Below are 24,390 nucleotides of genomic sequence, written 5' to 3'. Positions count from 1 at the left end.
TTAAAATTGATCTTCAGTTATATCAAATGTATAGCATTAAAAAAAGAAACTGACACTAGGTAGCAAAGAGAATTCTGGCTGTCACCCTCTGAGCACTCCACTGCTCTCCCCATGCAACACAAGGGCTGCCAGGACACTGACCATCAGGCCGTGGGTCAGCCAGAGGCAGCAACAGCCTGGAACAGCCTCCTCGCACCTGCCCCACTGCCACAATACATCTGTGCTCATTGCCAGAGGTAATTCAGTGTGCATCTGCCTGCCTTCCTCTACCAAACCCACGAGAGCCATGGAGGCAAAGGCAGGTGCCGAGGGCCAACCTTGTGGTCTTCAAACAACAGAGCCTAAGCAAAAATCCCAAGTGAGACTGAAAGGTTTCCCCAGGGCTCCAAGAGCCCCTGGTGAGGGGGTTCCAGTGAAGGAAGCTGCCGGCCTTCCAGTGGAGACGCTCCAGCCCCTTCCTTTTTTCCACACTACAGTGCTGATGTGTGCCATAGCCTGCTCCTGCAGCAGTGGTGGGTTCTGCCTCAGCCCTTCCACAGGTCATGTGCTTATCCTGGCACTTCTGCACTGGGCTGGAGACCATCTACCTCCAGGGAGGTAGGAGGATGTGCGGGCAGGGCGCCCTTCTGGGATCTCCCCACCAGAGATGCCTCGGCCCACTTCAAACCTACCACTGCACACGCCAGGCCCAAAATGGTCTCTGCATCTGAACGAGACTCACCTAATGTTATGACTAAGGATAGCTCCTGGCTGTAACTTCACCAGGAACTTGCTGTCCATCAGCTATTCCTTACTACCATAACCTTTGCCAAGCAGCCTGTCCATCTGCCATTGTGGTCCTTCCTTCTGGTTTAAGAGGGGACATGAAAATTTCACTCAAAAGCTGGCCCCTGTGCTGCCAATCAGCCTCAACACCCAAACTCATTTAGAGCTGCCTTCACTGCTCCACTGCATCAATACGTGTGGGGGGAATTTGCACGGGGAAGTTAAACTCCATGGCTTAGTCTGTATTTTTAGTTCTCAGGCTGCAGGACTTGGATGAAGCTTGAAAGGCAGAATTTAAATCCAAGTATCTTTTCTGACTCAAGTTGCTTTTACTGCCACAAACATAGTTTGACATTAGGCTTTGAAAACATTTTATCTCACTTTTATCTCACTGTTTTTTTTTTTATGATGGCATTTACTATAGTGCTATTAATACCTGAGGGGGGAAATCTAAGTAATATTTTTCAGTATGTCATGACAGTAGTTTCAGTTATAAACCCTGTATGAACACGGGTTTGTTGACGATCTGGAAGGAACAGTGGGAAGGTCAGATGATGGGAGGAGTGGGGAGTGCCAGGAGGAGCTCAGCACTGATGTGGCAGGAGCAGGGGCTGATGCCATGTGGGAAACACTGGCTGTTGGATTTCCCCCTTCTAAAATACATGATTCAACAACCAGCAGTGTAAAACACTCCAAGGCTTCAAGGTGTTAATGGTGACCTGTACTTGCAGAGATTATTACACTGAGCCCCATTACATCTAACGATTTCCTAACTACTTAATGCCCACTCGCAAACCTGTGGAGATGGTTCCATCAAGTTGCACCTAGTAGCTCATAGCATATGTTAAAGACATGCAGTTAAAAGAATTTATTGTCTTAAAAAGAAATAGAAGTAAAGTAGCCCAAGCAAAGTGCTGATCCATTAAAAGATAACTAAGGCACTGAACAGAGTGGCAAATGTCCGAGTCATCACACAGGATGCCTACGCTGCCCAACACGAGCCTGGAGCCACTGGGATCTTCACCACACATCCCAGCTGGGGCCCACTAGAGCCAAGCTGCTGTGCTTCCCACCGGGCTGCTTCGGAAGGGGCAGCTTCCCCCACTCCCGGAGCCGCAGGAGCCATCTGAACCCTCGTCCTGTACAATTTAAATGACCCCTCAGCCAGGGTCAGTGACTGTGTTAGAGAATGGAACAGGCCCAGCAGCAGCAGCAGGTTGAAAAGCCCATGGGCACCAAGGACAAGGTGGCAGATCACAGCCTGCAACTCCCGCATCTTCTCCTCCTTTTCCCTCTCAAGCAGCCTTGAAAAATCCCATTGATAAAAGCCAAGGTATGAGCAGAATTGACCCAATTATGCCAGCAAAACCTCTTTATTCTTATTTGAGGCAAGAATGACTTTTTCACTTTGTTTGTAACTAGCAACAGTCTTTAAATTAGGTTATACTGGGAGACCTGTCTTGAACAGGAATAGATGTGTCTGCCCAAGGATTACACTACTGTAACTTCTTTCAGGCCTAGATGAGACAGTAATAAGAGACAGACCCTGCTCTCAGTCCTGCACTGCCCTTGGATGCCAGTTTGAAACCTTTCAACACTGCATCTAAGATTTAAAGTGGCAGAAATTCCCGTTACAGAAGAAGTGATGGAATCAGGCAGTAATGGCTGCCCTCCAAATTGGTGCCAATGGACATGGCCACCCAGGGAAGGAGTTATCCCCGTGACAGCACAACAGGGTAGAAACAGGGTAACAACAGCAGAAGGAACCCACATTTGCTGCTCTGCCCCTTCACACGTGCACACACAGACCAGTGGGGTGTTTCCTGAGCTACAGCCACCACTGGGCGCACATGCAGCCTGCACACGACAGCAGTTTTTTATGTGATTCTTTTTGAGATTTCAGTTTGGGATTAAAAATATAGACTTTACTTCTAACACTTGACTCCTCTGCGCTGCTGGGTGTCTGAGCAGTGATGTGCAATTAGAAACCAGGGTTGCTGGTTTCCCCACTAAATACGATCAAACCGGAGATCAAGATATGCTGCAGCTCCTGCTACCTCACACCCACTAATCCTGCTCCAGGGGGGCCACGCTCTGCTGGGCAGGGAAGGAAACGCTTCTGTTATGATTAAATCTGCAACTCGCTATTCTTTATCGTTACCAAATAAATCACCACCTCTCCTTGGAAAAACACACTGCTTCACAGGGGAGTATCTCCGGGTTCTACCAATGTGAGACAAGGGAAAGGGGAAAGCAGTAGAATAAGTCAAATGCGGAAAGGCAGGCTGAGGACCCCTGCTCACAAAACAGCTGTCCCACCTATTTTGTTTATATTGCTTCATCTTAAAAAGGCCTTTGGATTAAAAGTGAATTCAGTGCTTTTCCATCAAAAACATACACAGATCTGTTACCTGACCAAGATGCAGTATGGCCCCCACCCGCCCCCAACAGTGACAACATGGGACTGGATGTGATCAGCGAACCTGATGTTCTGTGTTTCGGAAGAGAAACACCACACAGATCCTCAATGTGATGTGGATGCGTTGCGATACATTAAAAGGCAGGCTGGCATGTGCTTCGTTAGCCAGCCTGGCGCCACTTGTTGAGAACAGAGTACCATTTTGTAATGGCTTTCATTTCAATTAACCAAACTGAATGAATTCCTGAACACTGGAAGTGAGGATGAGCATCACTAGCGATATCCCAAGACTGGGCTGAGGCAGGGGGCACAGCCTCCTCCCCAGTCCCACACAACCCCAAACCTCAGCTGAGCAAATCCGCACTGAGTCGAGCCTGATTAGGTATGTTAAAACACAAAGAGACACCCACAGTGGGCAACAGTGAGGCCCACCCAACAAGACGCTTGTTTTCCTTTCCCTATACGTAGCTAAATATAAAATCCTCTATAGAAATGAGAGACATCTGACTGCGGTGGAGGTCTGGAGGAGCACAGCAAGCTTCCCAGAAAGCAGCAAGACTGAGCTTGGGGCACCTTACTCGCATCACGCACCGACACAGCTCTTGACTGTGGGACGGCTCTTGCCAGCTCCCTCGAAACGCCTCAGAGAGCACCTTTCTGCTGAGTCCCAACAGCCTGAAATGAAAGGCAGTTCATCACATATTTGTGATCTCTGCTTTAAATGGTTCCTGGGATTTACTGATAATCACGGTCACCGAGTTGTTTTAGTGACTGAAATTCTTGAATCCTATGGTTAATACAGTTGCTTTTTTTTCAGTCTTTACCAGTAGGAAATCAGACATTACCTTCCTTCAAACAAGGTTACCGCAACTGACCCCTTGAAGAGGGGAGGATATGCCAATCAAAACCCATCAGCAAATATTGCACAACCCAGTATGCCTTCCGGAAACAGCCAGGTCAAAAGTGAAAGGCTGGCATAACGTTAATGCCTTCCACATCTGAAAAAATGTGAACTTAGATTTAGAGCTGGCGAGCAAGCCCGTGCAGAGCTCCTGCTTCTGTGCTCTGTCATCAGTCAGTACAAACATTGTGTTTCTTGACTATCCTGGTCTACTCTTTGTCAAGAGAAGACCAACAACGGGCTAAGGTTTTGCCGGGGGGGCGTTGTTCCCCCATCTAGAGCAGAGCTCAGCAAACATGCCGGAGAACAGGCTGGGGTTAATGAAACTGCAGTACAAGTCAAACACTTATCTCCTAAAAGATTGAAAAAATATTTTTAAACAAAATAATGTGACATATTTACATAATTCCTTAAGTGCAAACTCTTGTCACAATTCATGTAGTTGAGCTCAATTTAGACTCACTGTACAAGAAGGTGCTCTTTCTTTAATGAAAGAAGAACTCTACTCTGTATTCCTGATTCAGTAACGTGTCTCTTGTGCAAGGCAGTAAATTTCCTGTTTCTTCCCCATGAACTTCCAAAAGCAAAAACAAAATCAAGCCATTCTCCTCCTCCCCACTTCCCGTCCCCGTTACCGCACCACAAGGCAGGAGACACAGAGCTTAGAGGGGCCGATGCAGTCATCATGGCAGAAGGCCCCACAGCCCTTGCACATGATCATGGCTTTCAACCTGCAGTAACATTTGGAAGGGGAATCCTCCATGCTGCTGTCTTCAGCGAAGGCTTGAACAGGGATGGTCTGACTGTGGTTGCCAGAGTTCACAGCTTGGCTGGTGGGGATGGTGGTTACGGTCACTGAGAAGGACATGACGTTCCCCATGCTACTGGACAACTGGTTGCAGTCAGACAGCCCGGTCATGAGGGACCCCTGGTTCACGTCCGGGGAGGTGGAGACGTTTATTGTGCCACTGTAACTGGGCCCAATGAGCTGCGCTGCAGCACTCGCAGAGAGCTTTGGAGGGTGCGGCGGGGAAAGCAGCGGAGGCTGCTGCGGCGCGGAGTCCAAGGACGGCACAGAAGTACTGAACAGCTCCGGGTTGCTGTGCATTTTCCCCCTCATCGCATGTGCCACTTGCTCTTGAGCAGCCTGAATGAAGTCTCGTGCTAGCATAGTTCCATCAAACGCCTGAATGTTCTCCTTGTTGCCTGCTGTCTGTTGGGACGTGGCTGCTTCTGCCTTTACGCCCTTTTTAGCAAGGGTGCTGTAATCCGAAGAATTTATGCCATGTGAGACCTGCTCTTTTTCACACTGGCCAGACACCTGTGAGGCCTGGGGCTCCTCTTTCACGCTGGTCTGTTCATGTTCATCACCGGTACTCTCATCATCTGCATCTCCTTCATCACTGCTGCTGCCGTGGCCAGCCTCCTCACATTCCCCAAATTCTGGTTTTGGAGCATCAGCAGGACTGTTTAGACAGAACCGGTTTTCAGGGTTCAAGAAGAAGCTTCTCCTCAAACTCTCTGAGCCACGACCGTAGGTGGAAATGTTGAGCAGATAATGACCAGACATGGCAGGCCTGGATGTCCTCCTGCCCATGAAGCCTAACATAAACCTCTGGCTGGCAGAGCTGTTTTCTAACTGGAAACCTGAGGGAGGGAGGTTCACTTGTGAGGGTTGGAGGACTGGCAACAAATTCTGCCTCTGGACCCTCTTGATGAGGGTCTGGAGGATCTGCTCTTGCGCGGTTTTGCTGAGTGCCTCGTGGCCCTGGTGCTGGTCAACATTGGGGTCCTTTCCCGAGGGGAGTGGAAAAGTCCTTGGAATGTGAGGCAGAGGCCTGTTCTGGCAGAAGACCTTCCCAAGCTGTTGTGTGGGTAAACTCGATTGCCTTTCACCACCCTCGGTTCCAGTGCTGCTCCCAGCTACACCTGCACTACTAGCTGCCCCTTTTTCTTCATGGGAAGATAACAGGACAGTTTTCATTTCTACTTTGGTGAGAGCCTTCGGCAGGATTTGCTCCAGAGGGACGTTCTTGCCTTGAAGAAGCTGGGTGACTAAAGGGTTGTTAGCAGGAATACTGGAACTTGGCTTTGGGAGGGCCCCACTTGAGCCTGAACTTGGATGAGTTTTAAGGCTAGGTGCCACTGATGATGCATTAGAGGGTGGGACGGATGTTGTGGATGTGACCACACCTCCAGCCTGCGCTTCTGAACTCACGGATGTCAGTGAAGACACCAGAGGGGAAGGAGATTTGCTTTTACAAACATCTAAGCTGGTCCCTCCTAAGGCCGTAGGTGATACCTTAGTTACACTTGTGTTGGCATCTGCTGCGGCCATAGTGACGCAGGCTGCTCCATCCCGGACTGCTGCTGTCCCACAGCCCTGGCTTGGGCCTGCTGGAGCAGGAGGGGCATTCTCTCGTTTTTCCCTGCTGCCCACGCACAGGGAGCCTGATACCTGATTTATGGTCGCACTGGGGGTGCATGGTTTTGTTCTGTTGGTATTCTCTAGGGCCGCTGCTGCTGGTGAGGAGGAGCCGGTGCCTGTATTGCTGGCTGGAGCTCTGGACTGCAGGGCGGGAGTTTGCTGTAGTTGTGCTCTAGAAGGATGGTGAGGGGGTGCCTGGTCTGGGGCCTGGGTCTCCATGTGGGGACAGCTCCCTGGGCAGTGGGTAAGAAACCTTCTCGAACTTCCCCCGCTTCCAGTTCCTGCCAGTTCCAGTGCATTTCCTCGAGTTCCAGTTTGGGTGGCTCCACTTGCTGCTGTGTTACTCTTCTCTCCTCCACCCGGTGGGCCCCCACCACCGCCTGGTCCAGGCCCTGGGACAGCCCCCCCTGTCGAGGCGGCAGCAGCAGCAGCAGCGGTGGCGGCGGCGGCAGCGGCTGCTGCCCTCTGAGCCTTGGCTTGCTGGGCTTTTGCTTTGATGTCTGCCAAAGTTCTGGCTCCCCGTCTTCCCGGACTGGTAAGTGAGATTGGGAAACGTGCCCTGGGAGAGACCTGGCCCGCAGGAAATGGCATTGGGGAGATTCTGGAAACGGGAATCTGAAACAGAGGAAGAGAAAAACACAGCTGAGACAAGAGGACCATTTAATCTGTGTTTAAGAGGCGTTTATAGTTTGGTCTTAAGAGAAACAGTTGTAGTTTTGGAGGAATCCCTTTGGAGAAGTCCCTTCGCTCCCTCGCTTGAGATAAATAGTAAGAGATATGCATGATCTTTTGATGCCTGGCACCCCTGTTTTAAGTCCTTACAATCTTGGTAACTCAGACGGGAAGCTCAGCCCTTGCCATTGTGAGCTACTACATCATACACCCTTACTCCAAAAGAGAAAAATCTGTGAGGGTGTTCCAAACCTCAACACCTATTATCCTTTATTCTGCATTTAATACTTTATTCATATGTCATTTATATTCTTTTATAGGCTTGTGTCAACTTTTTATCGGATTCTGCACGTCTCTTCCACCCCTGTAGATTTGTACTTGTTTCCCCAGTACACCTTACTGTTACATTTGTTCCCATGTATCTGCTGACTTCCTTCCTCTGAGTAACCACTCGCCACATCTGTCTTTTCTACCTCACATGGGAAACTATTTGCAACCATCCTTCAATTCACTCCATTGTTAAATTAAATCCCATTTTTATTATGCTGGCAGATCAACTGTTCTTCCTGTATGACATTCCAAGTATCTTTTATTGACAGTTTCCTCCCAGTTTTGGTTTCACTAATGAGTTCCATTAATGCTTTCCTGCCCCTGTGCTATACTTATCAGCATGGTGAGAATTACAAACCATTTGTAAAATGTGTTTGTGTACTTCCCAGTATAAAGGAGTCTTACTAGGAGAGTAGAATTCTTAGGACATCGAGAAATACAGTAACTAAGCAGTTACAACTGCATTTACAACTTCTGCCTAAAGCCGCAGATGAGGGAGATGAATCTTAACCAGAGCACATTCTGGTAGAAAAAGCAGAGGCTCTATTCTGCAGAAACCAAACTTCTCCTGTCACAGTCACACATGACTGCAAAACTTTCTCTGTGTTGGTTCATCCATTTACCATGCACTATTGAGTATAAATGACACCGCTGAAGAAACAATTAGGGGTATCCGTGCTGTGCAGTCTTGCAATCATTATCTGGAAGAGGATGGAACACCTGGATTGAGTGGATGAGGTAGGTACTCACCAGCAGGACACCTCCTGGCAGCGCAGCTGCAGGTGTGTGCTCCCACCACCTGGGTCTCAATGCCAGAGGAGTGCATTGTGCAGGCCATAGACCGGAGTGGTTCTTGCATGCTTCCTTCCTCCTGCCCTATCCCCATGGTGAACAACTGCCTGACTCCTCTCCCATGTAGGCTCTCATTAAGACTCAGCAGCCAAAGGGCTTTTAGAATGGAGGTGTTCCCTGAAATGGTCTTTTCCTGCAACCTAGTCTGGTGGTATGCGTATCCAGCTGGTATAAATGATAACTGTTACTTCTAGGTGCTATGCCCTATCCAGATGTATAAATGATAACTGTGTTACTTCTAGGTGGTCTTTCTTTAAACACAGGTAAAATTTAGTTCCTGGGCTTGATAGATCAGAGGAAGCTGCTGACAATTAACAGTCTTTGTGGACCGTACTGGGGATACTCACACACCTGCCAAGTTTTGTGCACCTCTGGGCTACAAACTGCTTTGTTCTTGTGGTCTTGCAGTTCCTCCCCAGTTTCCACTGGGAACTGCAGTACTCTGTTATGCTTTGCCCTGGGCTTTTGCACTACTCTCTGAGCTTCTGGCCCAAGAGATCTTTCAACAGAGGCACGTGTATAAGAGATACCTAAGTCATGCTGATTACCCAGCCAGGAGATCTCCTTTAGCAAACCACTGACATAATTTTGGATCCAATATTTCCATCGCTGTAAGTGGGTAACACAATTTACACACATAACTGGAACTGAACTGACAAAGCCACCAGCTGAGCTGAGCTGAGCCACGACCTGCTCTATGGAGCTGCCTTTGTTTCCCTTTACCTTGAGTGGGGGTACACGTGGCACCGGGGTCCCTGCAGCAGGAAAGGGCTGTGCCTGGCTCCGAAATGCCTGGTGGTGCTGACAGGTCTCCATGATCCGCGGCTTCTTTTCAGGAGTGGTTGGAGCTTCTTCCCTACTCTCTGACTTCCTCTTAGGGGCTTCCACGCTCACTTCCATGTCTTCATTTACTGGGGGCTTCTTTTCTGGTGTTTCTGGAGTCATCACAGGGCTTTTCATGTTTACTACTACTTCACCTGCTTCGGGGCTCTTTGGTTTACTCGGGGCCACACCTGAGGCACTGACAGTCTCTTTGCCCAGCACTTCCTTTGAGGCAGGGTGTTTTCTCTCTTCGTCTGCCTTTTGACTGCTGGCAATTTGTGGTTTCTCTTGAATGGACTCTCCTTGAACTCTCTCTTTTAAAGGGAGGGAATGGTCACTGGGTTTCACTGCACACCCACCAGGGGGAACTGAGGCCTCTGCAGGTTTGGCTGGTTTTGCCTGCACGTCCTCCTTTCTTTCCTCCCCTCCTTTTTTCATCACTGGTGCTTCCTGGACCGCTTGTGCTTTAGACTCTAATGGAGAGGTCATCTCCTCTTTGAGTGGGATGAGAGAGGATGGCGGGCATTTTGGTGGCTCAGCTGCTAGATTTTCAGTCTTTGTCTCGGCAGGGCCGGTGTTTGCTATCAGTCTCTTGGACTCTTCAGGACTTAGCCCAGAACTATCAAGAAAAACAGATCTTTTATTTTGTGAAACATTCTTGCAAAAAGCATATTATCCTCACAAAAACTGTGAGGATTCTCTACATACCACACCCTAAATCGATGTGTCTCACACATCTAATTCTGTGCCAGGATCCCTGAAAGTTTTCTGTACTGTTGGTACTTCCACATGAAACAGAACTAAACAGAACAGCAAAGTTTAAACCCAACTAAGCTAAATACTTGGAATACAGGTTAGATCTAGTCCTCTATCCCGATACCAATTTTCCAGGCTTCAAATCAAGTTAATCTGGTGTCCTGAGTTCAGCAGTAGCAGTCATTTTTCTCCTTCTTAGTAGCTGGTGCAGTACTACAGTTTTGACTTTCAGCCTAGGAACAGCGCTGATAACACCGATGTTTCTAGTTGTTGCTAAGTAATGTTTACTCTGACCAAGGACTTTGTGAGTCTCATGATCTGCCAGGGAGGAGGGGAAGCCAGGAGGAAGCAGAGAGAGGACACCTGACCCAAACTGACCAAAGAGGTATTCCATGCCACAGCATGTCATGCCCACTATATAAACTGGGGGCAGTTACCTGGAAGGGTTAGATCACTGCTCGGTGGGGCTGGGTATCAGTCAGCCAGTGGTGAGCGGTTGTATTCTCTTCCCTTGTTATTTCCCTTATCATTATTATTATTGGTGGTAGCAGCAGTGGTTTGTGTTATACCTAAGTTACTGGACTGTTCTTATCTCAACCCGTGGGAGTTACATTCCTTCAATTCTCCTCCCCATCTCTCCAGGAGCTGGGGGTGGGGGGGGAGAAAGGGGGTGAGTGAGCAAGCAGGCTGCATGGCAGCTGGGCTTTAACCACGACATTCTTTTTGGCACCCAACGTGGGGCACAAAGGGTTGAGATAATGACAGATCTGACTGAGGTGTGTCTAATTGTATTTGTGATAAGCATTCATAGTCACTTGTCACAATGCTGATTTATTGGCTCTCAAGGTTGTTGCTCTTGATCTCACAGTTTCAGCATGTCGTACCTTACTTACAGCCAGTATTTACTGTCTTACTGTTTATCGGCTGGGGGCCTTGGGCTAAGGTTCTTGTTTCATTGTACTTTATGGTAATGACTTGTAATTCAATAGACTCATTGATCTGAAACTCATCTGGCTTGTGTTCCCAGTGTGGTCACCACCTCTGTACTTTGGGAGGTATATAACAGAAGTGTATAGCAATTACATCTTTTTTCCCCTCCTCGGGTGGTTAGCCTATAAGGGAGACATTCCCACACACCCCTCCAACCAGTACACCAGCTACTCAAACTCTGACCGCAGCAGATAGCGCAGCTACTCCAGGTCCAAGCACAGCAGCTGTATCAGCCCCAGTAACAAGTACAGCAGCATCATTTGAGAGTTTTGAAGGTTTTGAATGGCCTTTGGGTACCTTTGAGACCTGCCTGATTGTGATGGGGATCAGCATGTTGGCACACATACAGAGTGTGTTTTATCCTCGCCCGGTTTTTCTGATCTCAAAAGTTAAGCGGAGTCATGTTTGGGCCTTGTCTAGGATTAGATGACAATATAGGAGGACCAAGAGATTTTCCCTGAGGCTGGACAGTCATGAGTAGCAGGATGTGTGTGACAGTATGGGCGAGTATCTAGTCCACTGGGCCTCTTCAGTGCTTTTGAAGCGTCGGAGATGGAAGGCAGCTGTATGGAGACCCCGATGACAAGTTCCAGGAACTGCTGAAGGGGATGGTGAATTATTTTGAGCCTGGTGGGCCCATGACACTTCAGACCATCAGGGCAGAGATGGAACATAGAGATGGACTCATGATCAAGGGGTGAACTTAGCAATGGACACTATTGCCCTGGTTATTCATGAGTGTGAAACGTGCTGCAATTAAGCAAGCCAAGCTGTTAAAGCCTCTCCGGTATGGAGGATGACAGCTGAAGTACAAATATGGGGAGGCGTGGCAGATTGACTACATCACACTCTCTCCCCTGCTCTGAAAGACAGTTACAAGAGATGGAGCCTGACATCATGGACTGGATGGACTCAGCAGCTTTATAGGGATTGGTCCATGCACTAAAGAATGATATCTCTCTCTCTAGTGTGTGTGTGTATGTATATATATGTATATATATGAGATAAGAGTGATGGTATATTGAAAATGTGGGATCTGAGCATGACGTGAATGGTATGGAATAAGGGGTGGATACTGTCCTGGGTTCAGCTGTAGCAGTCATTTTTCTCCTTAGTAGCTGGTGCTGTGTTTTTGACTTTCAGCATAGGAACAGCGCTGATAACACCGATGTTTCTAGTTGCTAGTCAGAATGTTTACTCTGACCAAGGACTTTGTGAGTCTCATGCTCTGCCAGGGAGGAGGGGAAACTGGGAGGAAGCAGAGACAGGACACGTGACCCAAACTAGCCAAAGAGGTATTCCATACCACAGCACGTCATGCCCAGGATGTAGAACTGGGGGCAGTTACCTGGAAGGGCTAGATCACTGCTCGGTCGGACTGGGTATCGGTCGGCGGGTGGCAGTTGTATTCTCTTCTCTTTTTATTCCCCTTATCATTATTATTATTGGTGGTAGCAGCAGTGATTTGTGTTATACCTTAGTTACTGGGCTGTTACATTCTTTCGATTCTCCTCCCCATCCCTCTGGGAGCGGGGTGCGGGGGGGGGTAATAAGGGGGGGAGTGAGCGAGTGGGCTGCGTGGCAGCTGGGCTTAAACCATGACATCTGGCCAACAAGAAAGGCTCCCACTATTAGCCACCAAAGGCACATTGCTACAGCACTCAAACAACCCCATGCAGCTTTCATCTGACTCCAGCTCATACACTGATATTTGCAGAAAGGAACACTGAAAAGCGTTCTCTAGAGGAATGTGGAATGTGTGTGAATTTAACCAAACACGTGTCTGACTGGATGTGAAGAAACACATGAGATGTTGCGTAGCAGATGATTTGCTGCAGGGTAGAGTATGCACCCCCACCATACCTGGGGATCCTGGTACTAGAAGAACCCTACAAGGTGTGCGTCAAAGTACTGTAGTAAGGAGTGGGAAAAGTTAAGATGTAAAGTGTAAAGGACATCCTTGCCAGAGGAAACCAGTTCTACGCTGGTTATTAAAGCATTAGAAATCACAACAGCAAACACATCACTTCTGACATAATTCCCTCGGGTGTTTTCTCAGTTCTGCAGCAGCTGGATGAAGCTGGAGGCCTTTGTCAGCTTTCAGGACTAATGAAAAATTGTGTTTATTCGTGGGCATGCTACAAATGGAGCAACAGGTACACCTGGATAGGCAATGAAAGGGTAAAAAAAGACAGTTGAGGGTCTTACCTCTGGCCGTAGTAGCTCTCAAAAAAATGTTCCTTCCACAGCTCAACCTTCTTTTCCTTTTCTATTTCTTGTCGTATTCTTAGTTGCATTTCCGGTGTAAACTCACCTGCAAAAAGCAATAAAGGGTACCTTCAAAAAAGGGTATAGATGAAATGAAGCCATGTAACCACAGGAGCCTTCCCACTCACACTGTCTCAGACAACCCTTCACAGCATGTGACACTGCAGCCCTGCCTGCAGTACTTCAGCTCCTCTCCTGAGCTGCAAAGTGCTCCTCTGCCGTCTGTTGCTCCAGGCAACAACTTCATGCCCGACAGTTGTAACTCCCATCCCTGTGAGCGTCCACTCTGGTAGCCAACAGAATCCTAGAAGGTTGACTATGACAATGAGGACATCATGTTTTTCAGGGCAATTCTTAGTTAATTCCATTGGTAACCTAACTGCACTCATAAAACCCAGATTCTCATGTTCTGAATATTTTAAAATGAGATAAATCTCATCTTGACGTTATTTCTACCAAACATTCCTCCATTCCATCCATATTCCTCCTCAGCAGACACCCCCAGCATTCCCACCTCAATGGCAGTAACACAGAGGAATCAAAGAGAAACAAGGGCATCCAGAAGTAAAAAAAGGCCAAGACAAATACACACAATGTGTGTCCAGACTTTTCTATTTTACTTCTTATGTCTTTTTCTTTTAAGCCTCCTGCCAAAATTACTCCAGAGAGGGGATTAATTAGAGGATCAACAGAAATCAGATACTTTCATCACTGCAGGGTTTGTTTCTCAACAATTTTTGGCTCCCTTTTCAGCACACTGGTACCTGTCAGTATTAAATCAGGACACTCATCTTTTCATTGCAGAAGTACAGAGGGCCCAAACAGAATCTGTGATACATCAACTTCCTTTCATATTTTTATATAAATTTGGTCAGGTAAATAACTACAGAAAATCTGTTGCATCAAAATCAGCAGAACACACGCCTTTACTTAGAGTAATATAGCAACAGGGTTCAAAGTTCAGCCCTTTGAAACAGTCTCTGTTACAGCAGTGAATTCCTGGATTTCCAGTGCTGCGGTGATCCTTTGTTTCCCAGCTGGGACATTTCAGCTAAAAGCACACACTGTCATAAGCTCAGGTATGCCCTGAGCACAAAGCACATGAAAACCTGCCCGGTAGCCTGCAGTCAGATGCATGCTGTGGAGATGGTGCCTGCCCACAGTGCATGACTGCACTTCTGGTGATGTGATTTGATCAAATGATGGAATTAAGCCCCTCTAAGTTCAAGATGCAAATTGCCATTGAAGGTGCAGGAATCTTACTGATTAGTAAATATCTGATGTTATGTTATATAAAAAATACTGGCCCAAAGGACTTGACCACACCAGCTGTGCCCAAACAGCTTTGCTGATGACCAAGTGCATTACTTGGGGAACATGATTTACCTTCTCCACTGAGCTCAGCAGTGGGCTATATTTAGCTACCACCACTTCAGAATAAGACAGCTATACAGTCATCTCAATATTATTTTAAACACATTTTTCCCTCTTGTCTCATCTCTTTCAGAGACTTGCTCATTTTTCAGTGGGGCTTTGAGCAACCTGGTCTAGAGGAATGTGTCCCTGTCTGTGGCAGTGGGGTTGGAACTAGACTAGCTTTAAGGTTCCCTCTAACCCAAACGATTCTATGATTCTATAATTTTTGTACATGCTAAGTTCAAAAGTGAACTCCTTACTGCAGCCCCTCTATGACCTTGAGATGACATAGTTTTGAGCTTGCATGTGCTCTCAGCCTGTGTTGACTACAGCTGTCTTTACCTGGGAACTCCTTCCAGTGCTTCAACCTCTCCAGGAAATCTTTTTCACACATTCCCCAAAACATTCACTAGGTGAAAGCCTTCTAAGAGTTCTGCATCATTGTCTGGGGAAGTTTTACCTTCTGACAACCTCTCCTTCCAGCCTTGGGCAGCTGAGGTGAAAAACTCATTGTTGAGTGCAGAGCCACTGAGCTTCATCAAACCGTCTGCCCCAACCTGGAACACATGACAAGGCAAACATATTAACTAGCTGAAAAAGCAAATGTCACATTTCATCATATGTGATCTGAAAACAGAGCAAGAGCCCCAACACTGCCAAAGATCTCTCTGGAAACTGCCTTGACTGCAGGAGAAAACCTGCAGCCATAGTCAAGGCTGGGATCCAGGAGGTTGTGGGAGATTTTCCTCATCCTTGCCTCAGCCCATCCTCTATAGCTGCACAAACACACATAAGCAGCAGATGGTAGAGGTGGCAAGGAGAAGCACATGGAAACTGAACAGCACAGCCTCTGAGAAGCTCCTTCAGCTGCCCTTTCCCCTGTAGAATGAATGAGCTGCCTACCACGCAAAGCACCAGCTCTGCTGCCTTCTCATGGACATGAAGCGTATGAGGGAAAAGCAAGGACATAAGAGGTGTTGTATAAAAGTAACTTTTACATTACACCTGAACTGTATGTAATCATAACCACAGATGCTTCAGGAAAAATGGACAAATGAGGCTTAAAACCCATTTGCTGTCTCTGAAATATGGTTAATCAAATAGGGCAGTCATGCTATGGAGCAGGACATAAATGAGAAAGCACGAGGCCAAGGCTGGAACAATTGCAGTGGGAAACGATAACCAGCGTAGTAAAACACACATGAAATCTGCTGTTGCTCTTTATTCCACAGAAGTAAATGTGGAATTTCTCCACCAGAAACAAAAATACATCTATGGTTCAGTTAGTGGCAAAAACTTGCCGTGGGCAAAACTGATGTGCTTCCATTTATTGCCTAATAAATCAGAACGAACAAGCAAAATCCAGCTGTCCCAGTGCAAGCTACACCTGATTACACTGGGAGACTGTGCAGGAAACCTTCACCAGCAGGACTGACAGAGAATCTGTGCTCTCCCTGAGCCAGTGTTTGTGGTGCAGGTAATGAAAATTATGGAACTGACCTAATAGAAGGTTTTATGGGTAAGATATAGTTGGTAGATTTTTAAGTTAGAAGCTGCCATTGTATGGATTACAAAAGCAGAGATTTATTTTCTAGTCCCAAACCCTACTGATTGACTAGAGGGAGCAGAACTGACATGACTATCCTGTGCTGCACATACGGGGTTGCCCATTCCTTGGGCTGGAGGGCAGTCAACTACCACAGGGCTGGTAGCGTCAGGCCTCAGTGCCTGCTTTCCCCTCTGCAGAAAAACCAGCTGAAGCAGCTCAGACTGAGTCCCTGACAAGCAACACACAGCAGACAGGCAACCTTTCACAACTAGCATGTCCAACGCCTTCGCCTCTTCTCCTGTTTAATACAGTGAAGACTGACATGCAATAAAGCATGCAGCACCACTTGATGTGGTGGGCTGCTCTAGGAGATTTACTACAGCAAAACGTAAGATCTGGTCTCTCAGGAGCCAAGCAATGTTATAGGGTTAGTCAAAATTTGTTCTCAGTGAAATTCTCATTCAATTTAAGGACAATTAAAGTTAAAAGCCAGGGCAGAAATGTCCTACCATCTGCTGTGAGGTTCTTGCCAGTAAACTCCAGCTGCAAACTCCATCACATCATATTCTGACACATACCTAATTATTACAAAGGCCACAGGACTTAAAAAACAATTGCTTCAAATATTACTGAATCAGCCTCGGACTAACAAGTCCCCAGTGAATGCTGACTGAAGATTAGAATTTATGAGACAATGTAAAAAGTTAGAACTCCTCCTAGCTCCAAAGGAACACTGTCTGCTCAGGGCAGCATCCTCTCTAAAGCAGACCACAGTGCAGCTGCCAGACCACAGATATTATTAACACTGTGTGAGAGCCAGGAGAGCAGCATGGCCAGAGATGGGTAACACTTTACTGCACATGGATGTCTTGCTCCATCTAGCATCTCCATCTAGGCTGGTGTCCCTTCACAGTCTGTAGTGGTCAAGTCAACTGGGTGTGTGGAGGTAGGGACTTGGTTCAGCTCAGGCTGAGGCAGACACCTGCATGTGCTCAAAAAGCTCTTGAGTGTACCAACTGGAGTTCCACTTTCTATAAGAGAAGCCCTGAGTAAGCAGCTGAGACAGACTCTGAGGAAGTGACTGAAGTGCATAAATGCAGGCATCTAGTACTGATCTGAACATCACACAGGAAAGTATCTTAAAGGGACTTGCAGACCTGAGACAGGACATATGGAAGACTTCCATCTGGAGTGGAATCTTGAAGCCAGCTTTGCTATCTAAAGAACATTTAAAATGGCTCTAGGCACACATGTTAAGGCATCTGAACTGACACTCCTACAACTGAGTAGCATAGCACAGATTCCTGCTTTGCTCAGAAGCTCCCAGCCAGCTGGGGTAGGAATACTGAAGACTAACATGACACAAGTAAGGTAAAAGGAAGGAAGCATCCGTGTTCTAGCTGCAACTTTTCTGGTATTGAGCACAAACAGATTGAACTTCACTTCCCCAACTCTATTTTTCTGTTTTTACATGCAACATTTAATCTTTTCTGATCTCTCAGTATCATCCCTGCCTTCTCCAAGTTGATTAAAAAAACTGCTGCAATGTTGAGATTGCTTCATGCATCAGATGAAATTCATCAGGTCCAGCTGAGTTGAAATAGCTGTCCTACCAAAAGATTCTCTTAGGTGTTCTTTCAGTCCTGAAAGCTGAGTTCTTACCCCCTTGTAACTCATGCTCCTGTTATCACCGACTGTTTAGTGAGAGCTCAGTGAAAAACTTCACCATTTCTTCTGTGCACTCCCAGAGCAAAGGAGCCTACTTCTCCCCACTAAATACTCCTCTGCCTTTCCAAATTCCTCTCTTTGCTTGCAAAGAGATCTTAGACAATCCACAGACATGAGCTGTCTCCACAGTTGCCGCACACTGTGTGCTTGGTACCTTTAACTGTGTGTTTTGGGTCAGGGCTCAAGCTCTGTGGCACAGGTCAGGCCTGCTCTGCAGTCTGGACAGTGTGAATGTGCCATAGAAAACTTATTCGGTTTTCACTTTACCAAATTCAGAATTTGACAGCAGTGATGCCAGAAAAGCAGAAGAGGCTGGAACTAGGTGGCAGCATCTGTATTGGTGTTCTGTGGGAAGGCACCAGCCTAAGAAGCCGCAGGGTCAATACTGTACTGAAGAATCCACGTGAGGACAGGAGAGAGGAAGACATGAAAACTGCTGCATGCCCATCACTCCTGGCCCTCTGCAAGTCCAGTGTAACAGAAACATTGTTCTTGCTGTAGCTGGGAGTGTGGATTGATTTAGCCATCTTTAGATGGCTTTAGATCTTTTTCTGGTAGCAACAAACACCCAAACACCAAACATCAAAGTGAGAAGGATTTTCCAATTTTTTTCCACATTGTGCACAGAAGCAGCACCCTACCTCATTAGCTATATACACAGTGTTTGGGTGTCTAGGCTGAATTTCCTCTGTAGATGCTCCCTGCTGACACCAAATAGCCACCTGCCTCCACAGCAGAGCCTAGAAGAAACAGATAGACCTACCTGCCTGTCCACCTCGGGCAGCAGCAGCAGCAGGCGCTGCTGGCATTCTGTAGGCAGGACGGAGAACGTGTGCTTGTTGATCAGCGCCCGCAGGTTGGTGTTCACGAGGATGGAGTCGGGAGTTTCCACATCAATTTCAGCACACTTTGCTCTCTTCAGCTGCCCTGCAACAAACCAGCAAGATGTAATACTGTACCTGAGAGAGGATTCCAGGCTCCTTTTGGAGTTCACTGTCCCCAAGTTCTTCAGAATGCCACCTCTGTGATCTATTTCATACCCTGACTTTAAAAACATGTTTTACCTTTGCACATACAGTTCAAAACAAAACAGGAGGTTCTTTCCAGCACAATTTCCATACCACTGTAGCCTGTGTCAGCTGACCTAACTCCTGTAGAATCCTGCTATCTGGGGAACAGCAAGGAATCTTTTTCAGAAGGGTTTCTAGAATTGCTTTTAGTCACATTGATTTCTATTTTAAGCCTCTCACTAAGGTCAGTTTGTTCCTTGGGAATTCTTCCTGGACTTTCCTACTTTGTTCTTAGCAAAAGCATTTCAGAAAAATTCACCAGCTCATTGCACTTGGGTGGGAAGACAAAGCAGTAACAATGAGTAACTATTCTCTTTCTGTGTTTGAAAGCCAGCAAGTCAAGCATTAACCCTTATGTCATAGCCAGCATCATGCATGTGCTGTGAAAGGCAGCGTTTGCACTGTGTGCTCTATTTCCTTCAGATGCACCCGCTGTCTGTAACTGGCAAAATACCACATATTACAAAGCTTAGATTAAAAGCACGTTATTAGCACAATGGGTAGTACTACCCTGCTCCCCTGACATCAGGGATGATAGCAATTACTTTTAAGTTAAGAAAACCTAATAAAGTAAGTGCCATGGAGGCTTGTTTCTCTAGGGAAAGTGTTCTCCATCAGAAGTCATTCAGGAAACAGCTCTTCAGGTTTATAATCTATTTAAGTTACAGAATTTCCTAATTACACAGGACAAATGAAACATGCTTTGAAAAGTGTTTGTTTTCACCAATGACAAAGACAATGTAGGATGAATAGCATAGATAGAGACCTCAGAATACCCTTAGTTTTACCAAGGTGGAGTCCACCATTGGTGTATGTAAAAGAAACCACAAAAGGTCTGGAAGCCTGAGAAGGACCTAACTTCTGTGAATGGGAAGGATGTCAAGTAACAGGGGAGTCTGAAGTATAAAGATCTGGGAAGGAATTTCTTTTTTCTTTTTAATGTTATCAGAGTCTCTTAAGTGCATTAACAAGCCTGCTAAATAATGCAAGTCCTTTTTTGCTTCTCTAACAGCAAGCTGCAAATTCATACGTAGAAAACCCTGATGGTAAGAAATGAGAAAAGGCTTATTTGCATATATACAGTTTGAATTATTTATCCCAATTCACACAGCATACTAGCAGTACCATCCAGAACTGTACAGAAGTCACTTTAGCAATGCAATTAATTATACATTTTACTCAGCTTTGTTATTTAGGCTTTTGTTCTGTTATCAGAGCAACCAAATCTCTGTAAGCAAAAAAAGTAAGTATCTTACTTGCGTGGAGCCTGTCAGATCTCTGGAATGGTTTCTTCCCCAACCCTGGCAAGGAGTTATCAAGCTTAACAGAGGGAGAAGAACTAGAGGTAGAGTTCTGAGGGCTGCTCGACTGTCCATCTGACTGCTTGCCTTCCCAAGCTGCAGAGGAAACAGAAATATTTAAACACCGGGATGTACAAAGAAGTATTACACAAGACATCTGTTTGGGCTGAAATAAAGATTCTTTAATATGTATACCCTAGTTCTAGCAGCTCAGGGACAAGCACTCCAAGGATACTTATACTCCTGTGTTCTTGTAGCACTTGCTTCCCAACAGGGTGGAAATAGAAGCGCCCTTTGTACCTGTATCAGACTATCATAAAATAAAGGGTAGGACAATCACTTTGTTTATGGTTTAAGTCTATTTCCCAGTTTGCCCCATCTCACTTCTCATTTATATTCAGTCCAGTAATGATCTTGTTAAAACTTCCTTTCTGAGGCAGCTTTAGTATCTGTTGGAGTTCACTATTAGGAAAAATCTCTTCATACTGCATGTGTCCTTTCTAAATTTTAAACTACAAGTGTAGCTTTTGTTCTTTCAGACCACCCTCAGGAATTCCTCCTCCTCTTTCCAATACTCAACGGATATTTTTGTGTCCTCCTCCAAAGTCACTACTGGCCCAACTAGACAGATTTCATCACTCTGATTTCCCCTCACAATCCACTGACACCCACATTCTCTTTTGTACAACAGGATTTTTTAATGTCAGTGGGAACAGCTTCTTCCCAAGATTCTCTCAGCCTTCCTTTCCCTCTTCCTCTTTAGTGAGATGAATTAAGAACATGAGCTGGTCTTCCCTCTGCACTCTCTAGGCTTATGTTATAGTAACATCACTCACTCAAGTAAGGAAAGGCACTGGAGTGCCACAGCTCGAAAGAGAAACTCCACAACACATGTGGTTAATTCACAAACAGAACAAATGCTGGCTCTCACTAACAACTTGCACTAATCATTGTTTCACTTAGTCTGTATCTCATTATCCTCTCTGCCTGCGAGAAGAGGCTGAGGGCCTGGGGCTTCTTCAGGCTGGAGAAGAAGGCAGATTGCAGGAGACCTGGTCGTCACTACTGTTCCTACCAGGACAGCAGAAAGATAAAGCCAGGCTTGTGATGGTGGTGCCTGACAGGAGAACAAGAAAAAACAGGCAAGAATCAGCCAGGATATAAGGAAAATAATGTATCCCTGTGAGGACAGCCTGCAGTGGAGCAGGGACCCAGAGAGGTTGTGCCACCTCTGTTCTTGGATTTGCAAAGAACTGACTGGCCCCTAGAAATGCTGGAGGTCCACCTGCAAGAGACCTCCCAAGGTCCCAACCAACGTCCCAACCAACATAAACAGTCCTATGATTTGAACATATTTTCAGAGTACTACTAAAAAGGCTGCATGAGTTGACACGCACAATGTACAACACCTTGCAACTGTGGTGTAGCAGCAAAATACGGGGAAGTCTGAGAGAAAAATAACCCAACCCAGTAACAAAAATTAAATAGATGTGCTGGAAGAAAATGGTTCTGTCATGGCTGAGGTGGATGTACCAATAGTTTGGGAAGTGTGAAACCAAAATAAGGAGAGAAGGTGATGTGCCTCCTGCCCCCAGGGCCTGCCACTCTGTGGCTGGGAATGGCCAGCTAGCAGGCTACCAGCACCAGACAGCCAGGAAAGGCAAAAACCTCATTATAATCACAAAAAATAAAGACACCAAACAATACCTGAAGTACTTTAAGTAACACGAGTTTGGATTACTTCCTCCATTAGTCTATTTTATAATTACTCTGTGTAAGCTAATAATCTTACAAAATATCCTGCTTTAGTCCCTCTCAGGTCTCCACTGTTCCTACTTCCTCAAGCAGAGATCCAATTCCTCTGGGGCAGGCAGCTCTGGAGACGAGGTCCTCCAGACCAATATCTGCCTGTTGCACTGATCAACCATTCAGAATTAATCCTGGTTAGACAAGAAAAAGCAGGAGGGATTTAAGCAGTCATTTTATGCTGAAGACCTCATAAACCTGGCACTGCATTGTCTTCATACTGTCACGAGAAACATAGTTTTCCTCTTGGCTTCCTTCTCAGGCCACACTACCCAAGGTGAAAAGGGCACAAGAGCAGTTTAGGACTGAGTTTCAATCAAGCAAGATGGTATTAACCTTTTGCCCTTTAACTTTTTTAATAGAGTCTGAACTGGGAACAATAGGCAACCTCAAGACACTCGCTCTGCTATTAAATGCGGCATGAGGTATAGCTGACAAACACGCCCGCTCCTTTCTGTCAGATATATGGTGCCCAGCAGCAGCTATGCATATGGCTTAACAGATGTTACAGAAACATTCCAGCCGTACACAACCAGCACGCCAGGCCAGATTGGTCTAGTTTTGGTTTGGATTTGTTTAGAGCTGTTTGGAAAGGGAGAATAAACAAACACGCTAGAACACAGACAGAATTTTATCCTAAAGAAAATCAGCATGAGATGAGGAAACACCTCTAATTACGTAGAAGGTGGCAAGGAGAAGAAATCAAATAACCTGTGCTCTATGTCCATGGTGGATAGGACAGGAAATCTTGGATTTCAAGCCAAGGAAGCAAGAGAAGATTCTGATTACAGACTAAGAAAAACATATTAAGCTCAACATGACCCAGCAGTATGTACTTCCAGCCCAGAAAGTCAACTTGACTGTACAGAAACATGAAGTGATGTAAAAAAGAACTCCCTAACCTTACATACATGCTGTCAGGCCCTACAATAGAAAACTTTTTCCAGACTCTCAGGAAAGAGTTTGAGAATTGTAATGTAGGAAAACGCCTGCTTTTGATGGGGTCAAAAAGGGAAAACTGAATGGTAGGCATTGTTGAGAAAAAAGATGAACAAAATGTAGACTGCCAAAATGATGCTATACACACGCAGAACGTGTCCTGCACCCTGAACACCGTGTACAGTTTTCATTCTCACAGAGCTTTGCATATGAGGAATGAGAAATCACAGTGGGACTCCTTAGACTGAAGATGTCTACAGAAGTCATGAGTGGCAAAATTTTTGAATAAACAACAGTTGTTCATTGCCTGTTTGATAATCAGAAGAAATGAAATAAAGGTATAAGAAGCCTGGCTCAAAACTAAACAAAAATGAGTCATTTTCACAATGTGTTGTTTGCCACAAGGCATTTACAAAGTCAACATTCCCCAAGGTTAGGCAAAACCAGTGAAGAAAACCCCACCCAGTCCAATGAACACAAAGACACATCCTCTTGATTTGGAGGTCCTACTAGGACCTACTCTGCTATTACGCATTCTCAACCCATGTACCATCAACACTGTTGGACCTAGGTCACCAGGCCAAATGTGTTGGATTTCAGAGGCCCATGGTTCTGCTTTGGTGCTCAATGATCTGGGAGGTGGTTCAGAGCCACTACAGGCAATGCTTACAGATAGAATCATAGAACAGTTAGGGTTGGAAAGGACCTTCAGATCATCAAGTTCCAGCCCCCCTGCCATGGGCAGGGACACCTCACACTAAACCATGTCACCCAAGGCTCTGTCCAACCTGGCCTTGAACACCGCCAGGGATGGAGCATTCACAACTTCCCTGGGCAACCCATTCCAGTGCCTCACCACCCTTACAGTAAAGAACTTCTTCTTTATAACCAATCTAAACTTCCTCTATTTAAGTTTTAACCCATTACCCCTTGTCCTATCACTACAGTCCCTAATGAAGAGTCCCTCCCCAGCATCCTTATAGGCCCAAATAGATGACTTGACAAATTGCGGCTTCATAAAATGATAATGGCATTAGTCTACTAAGTCATTTACTTGTACAACATGAAAATTGCCCTATACAAACACAGAGGCACTTCTTGCATCTGAAAGAAAACAACCTGAATCAGGCTCACAGAACCAGAAGATTATGGCAATCAGTTACCCTGAAAAGCCTCCAGAGAAAGCTAGCTGGAAGCAATTGCCAAAAATTTATGATAACTAGTGAAATGCTGCTGGTGGAAAGAGAACTAACGCTCCTGAATGAATAAGAGCAGTGATCTCAATTTCTAATGCAGCATAAATGCTGGAAGCCTCTTGGGGATCTTTCCGAGCAGAGAATACATCTTTGGAACAAGACATGAAAGACTTGCTACAGAA

General features: G+C 46.1%; 1 protein-coding gene across 6 annotated transcripts in view; it reads right to left on the bottom strand.

Annotated features, from left to right (window-relative positions):
* Positions 1-3,379: 3,379 nt before the first annotated feature.
* The window catches only part of ASXL2 (ASXL transcriptional regulator 2), a 98,890-nt gene continuing 77,879 nt past the window's right edge, over positions 3,380-24,390 (bottom strand). For all 6 annotated transcript variants that reach the window (XM_057396787.1, XM_057396786.1, XM_057396790.1 and 3 more), the window contains 6 exons: positions 20,223-20,363; positions 18,660-18,823; positions 15,080-15,176; positions 13,144-13,249; positions 9,091-9,808; positions 3,380-7,128 (listed from right to left, as the gene is read on the bottom strand). In XM_057396787.1, coding sequence (XP_057252770.1) covers positions 4,717-7,128; positions 9,091-9,808; positions 13,144-13,249; positions 15,080-15,176; positions 18,660-18,823; positions 20,223-20,363 — 3,638 coding nt within the window. In that variant the 3' untranslated portion in view covers positions 3,380-4,716. The remainder of the gene's footprint in view (positions 7,129-9,090; positions 9,809-13,143; positions 13,250-15,079; positions 15,177-18,659; positions 18,824-20,222; positions 20,364-24,390) is intronic.

This window comes from Pezoporus wallicus, unplaced genomic scaffold (assembly GCF_028554395.1).
Source record: "Pezoporus wallicus isolate ANWC-B61680 ecotype Strahan unplaced genomic scaffold, APGP_CSIRO_Pwel_v1 contig_7265, whole genome shotgun sequence".
In the NCBI taxonomy this organism is placed as follows: Eukaryota; Metazoa; Chordata; class Aves; order Psittaciformes; family Psittacidae; genus Pezoporus; species Pezoporus wallicus.
This window is presented reverse-complemented; position numbering and strand designations above follow the sequence as displayed.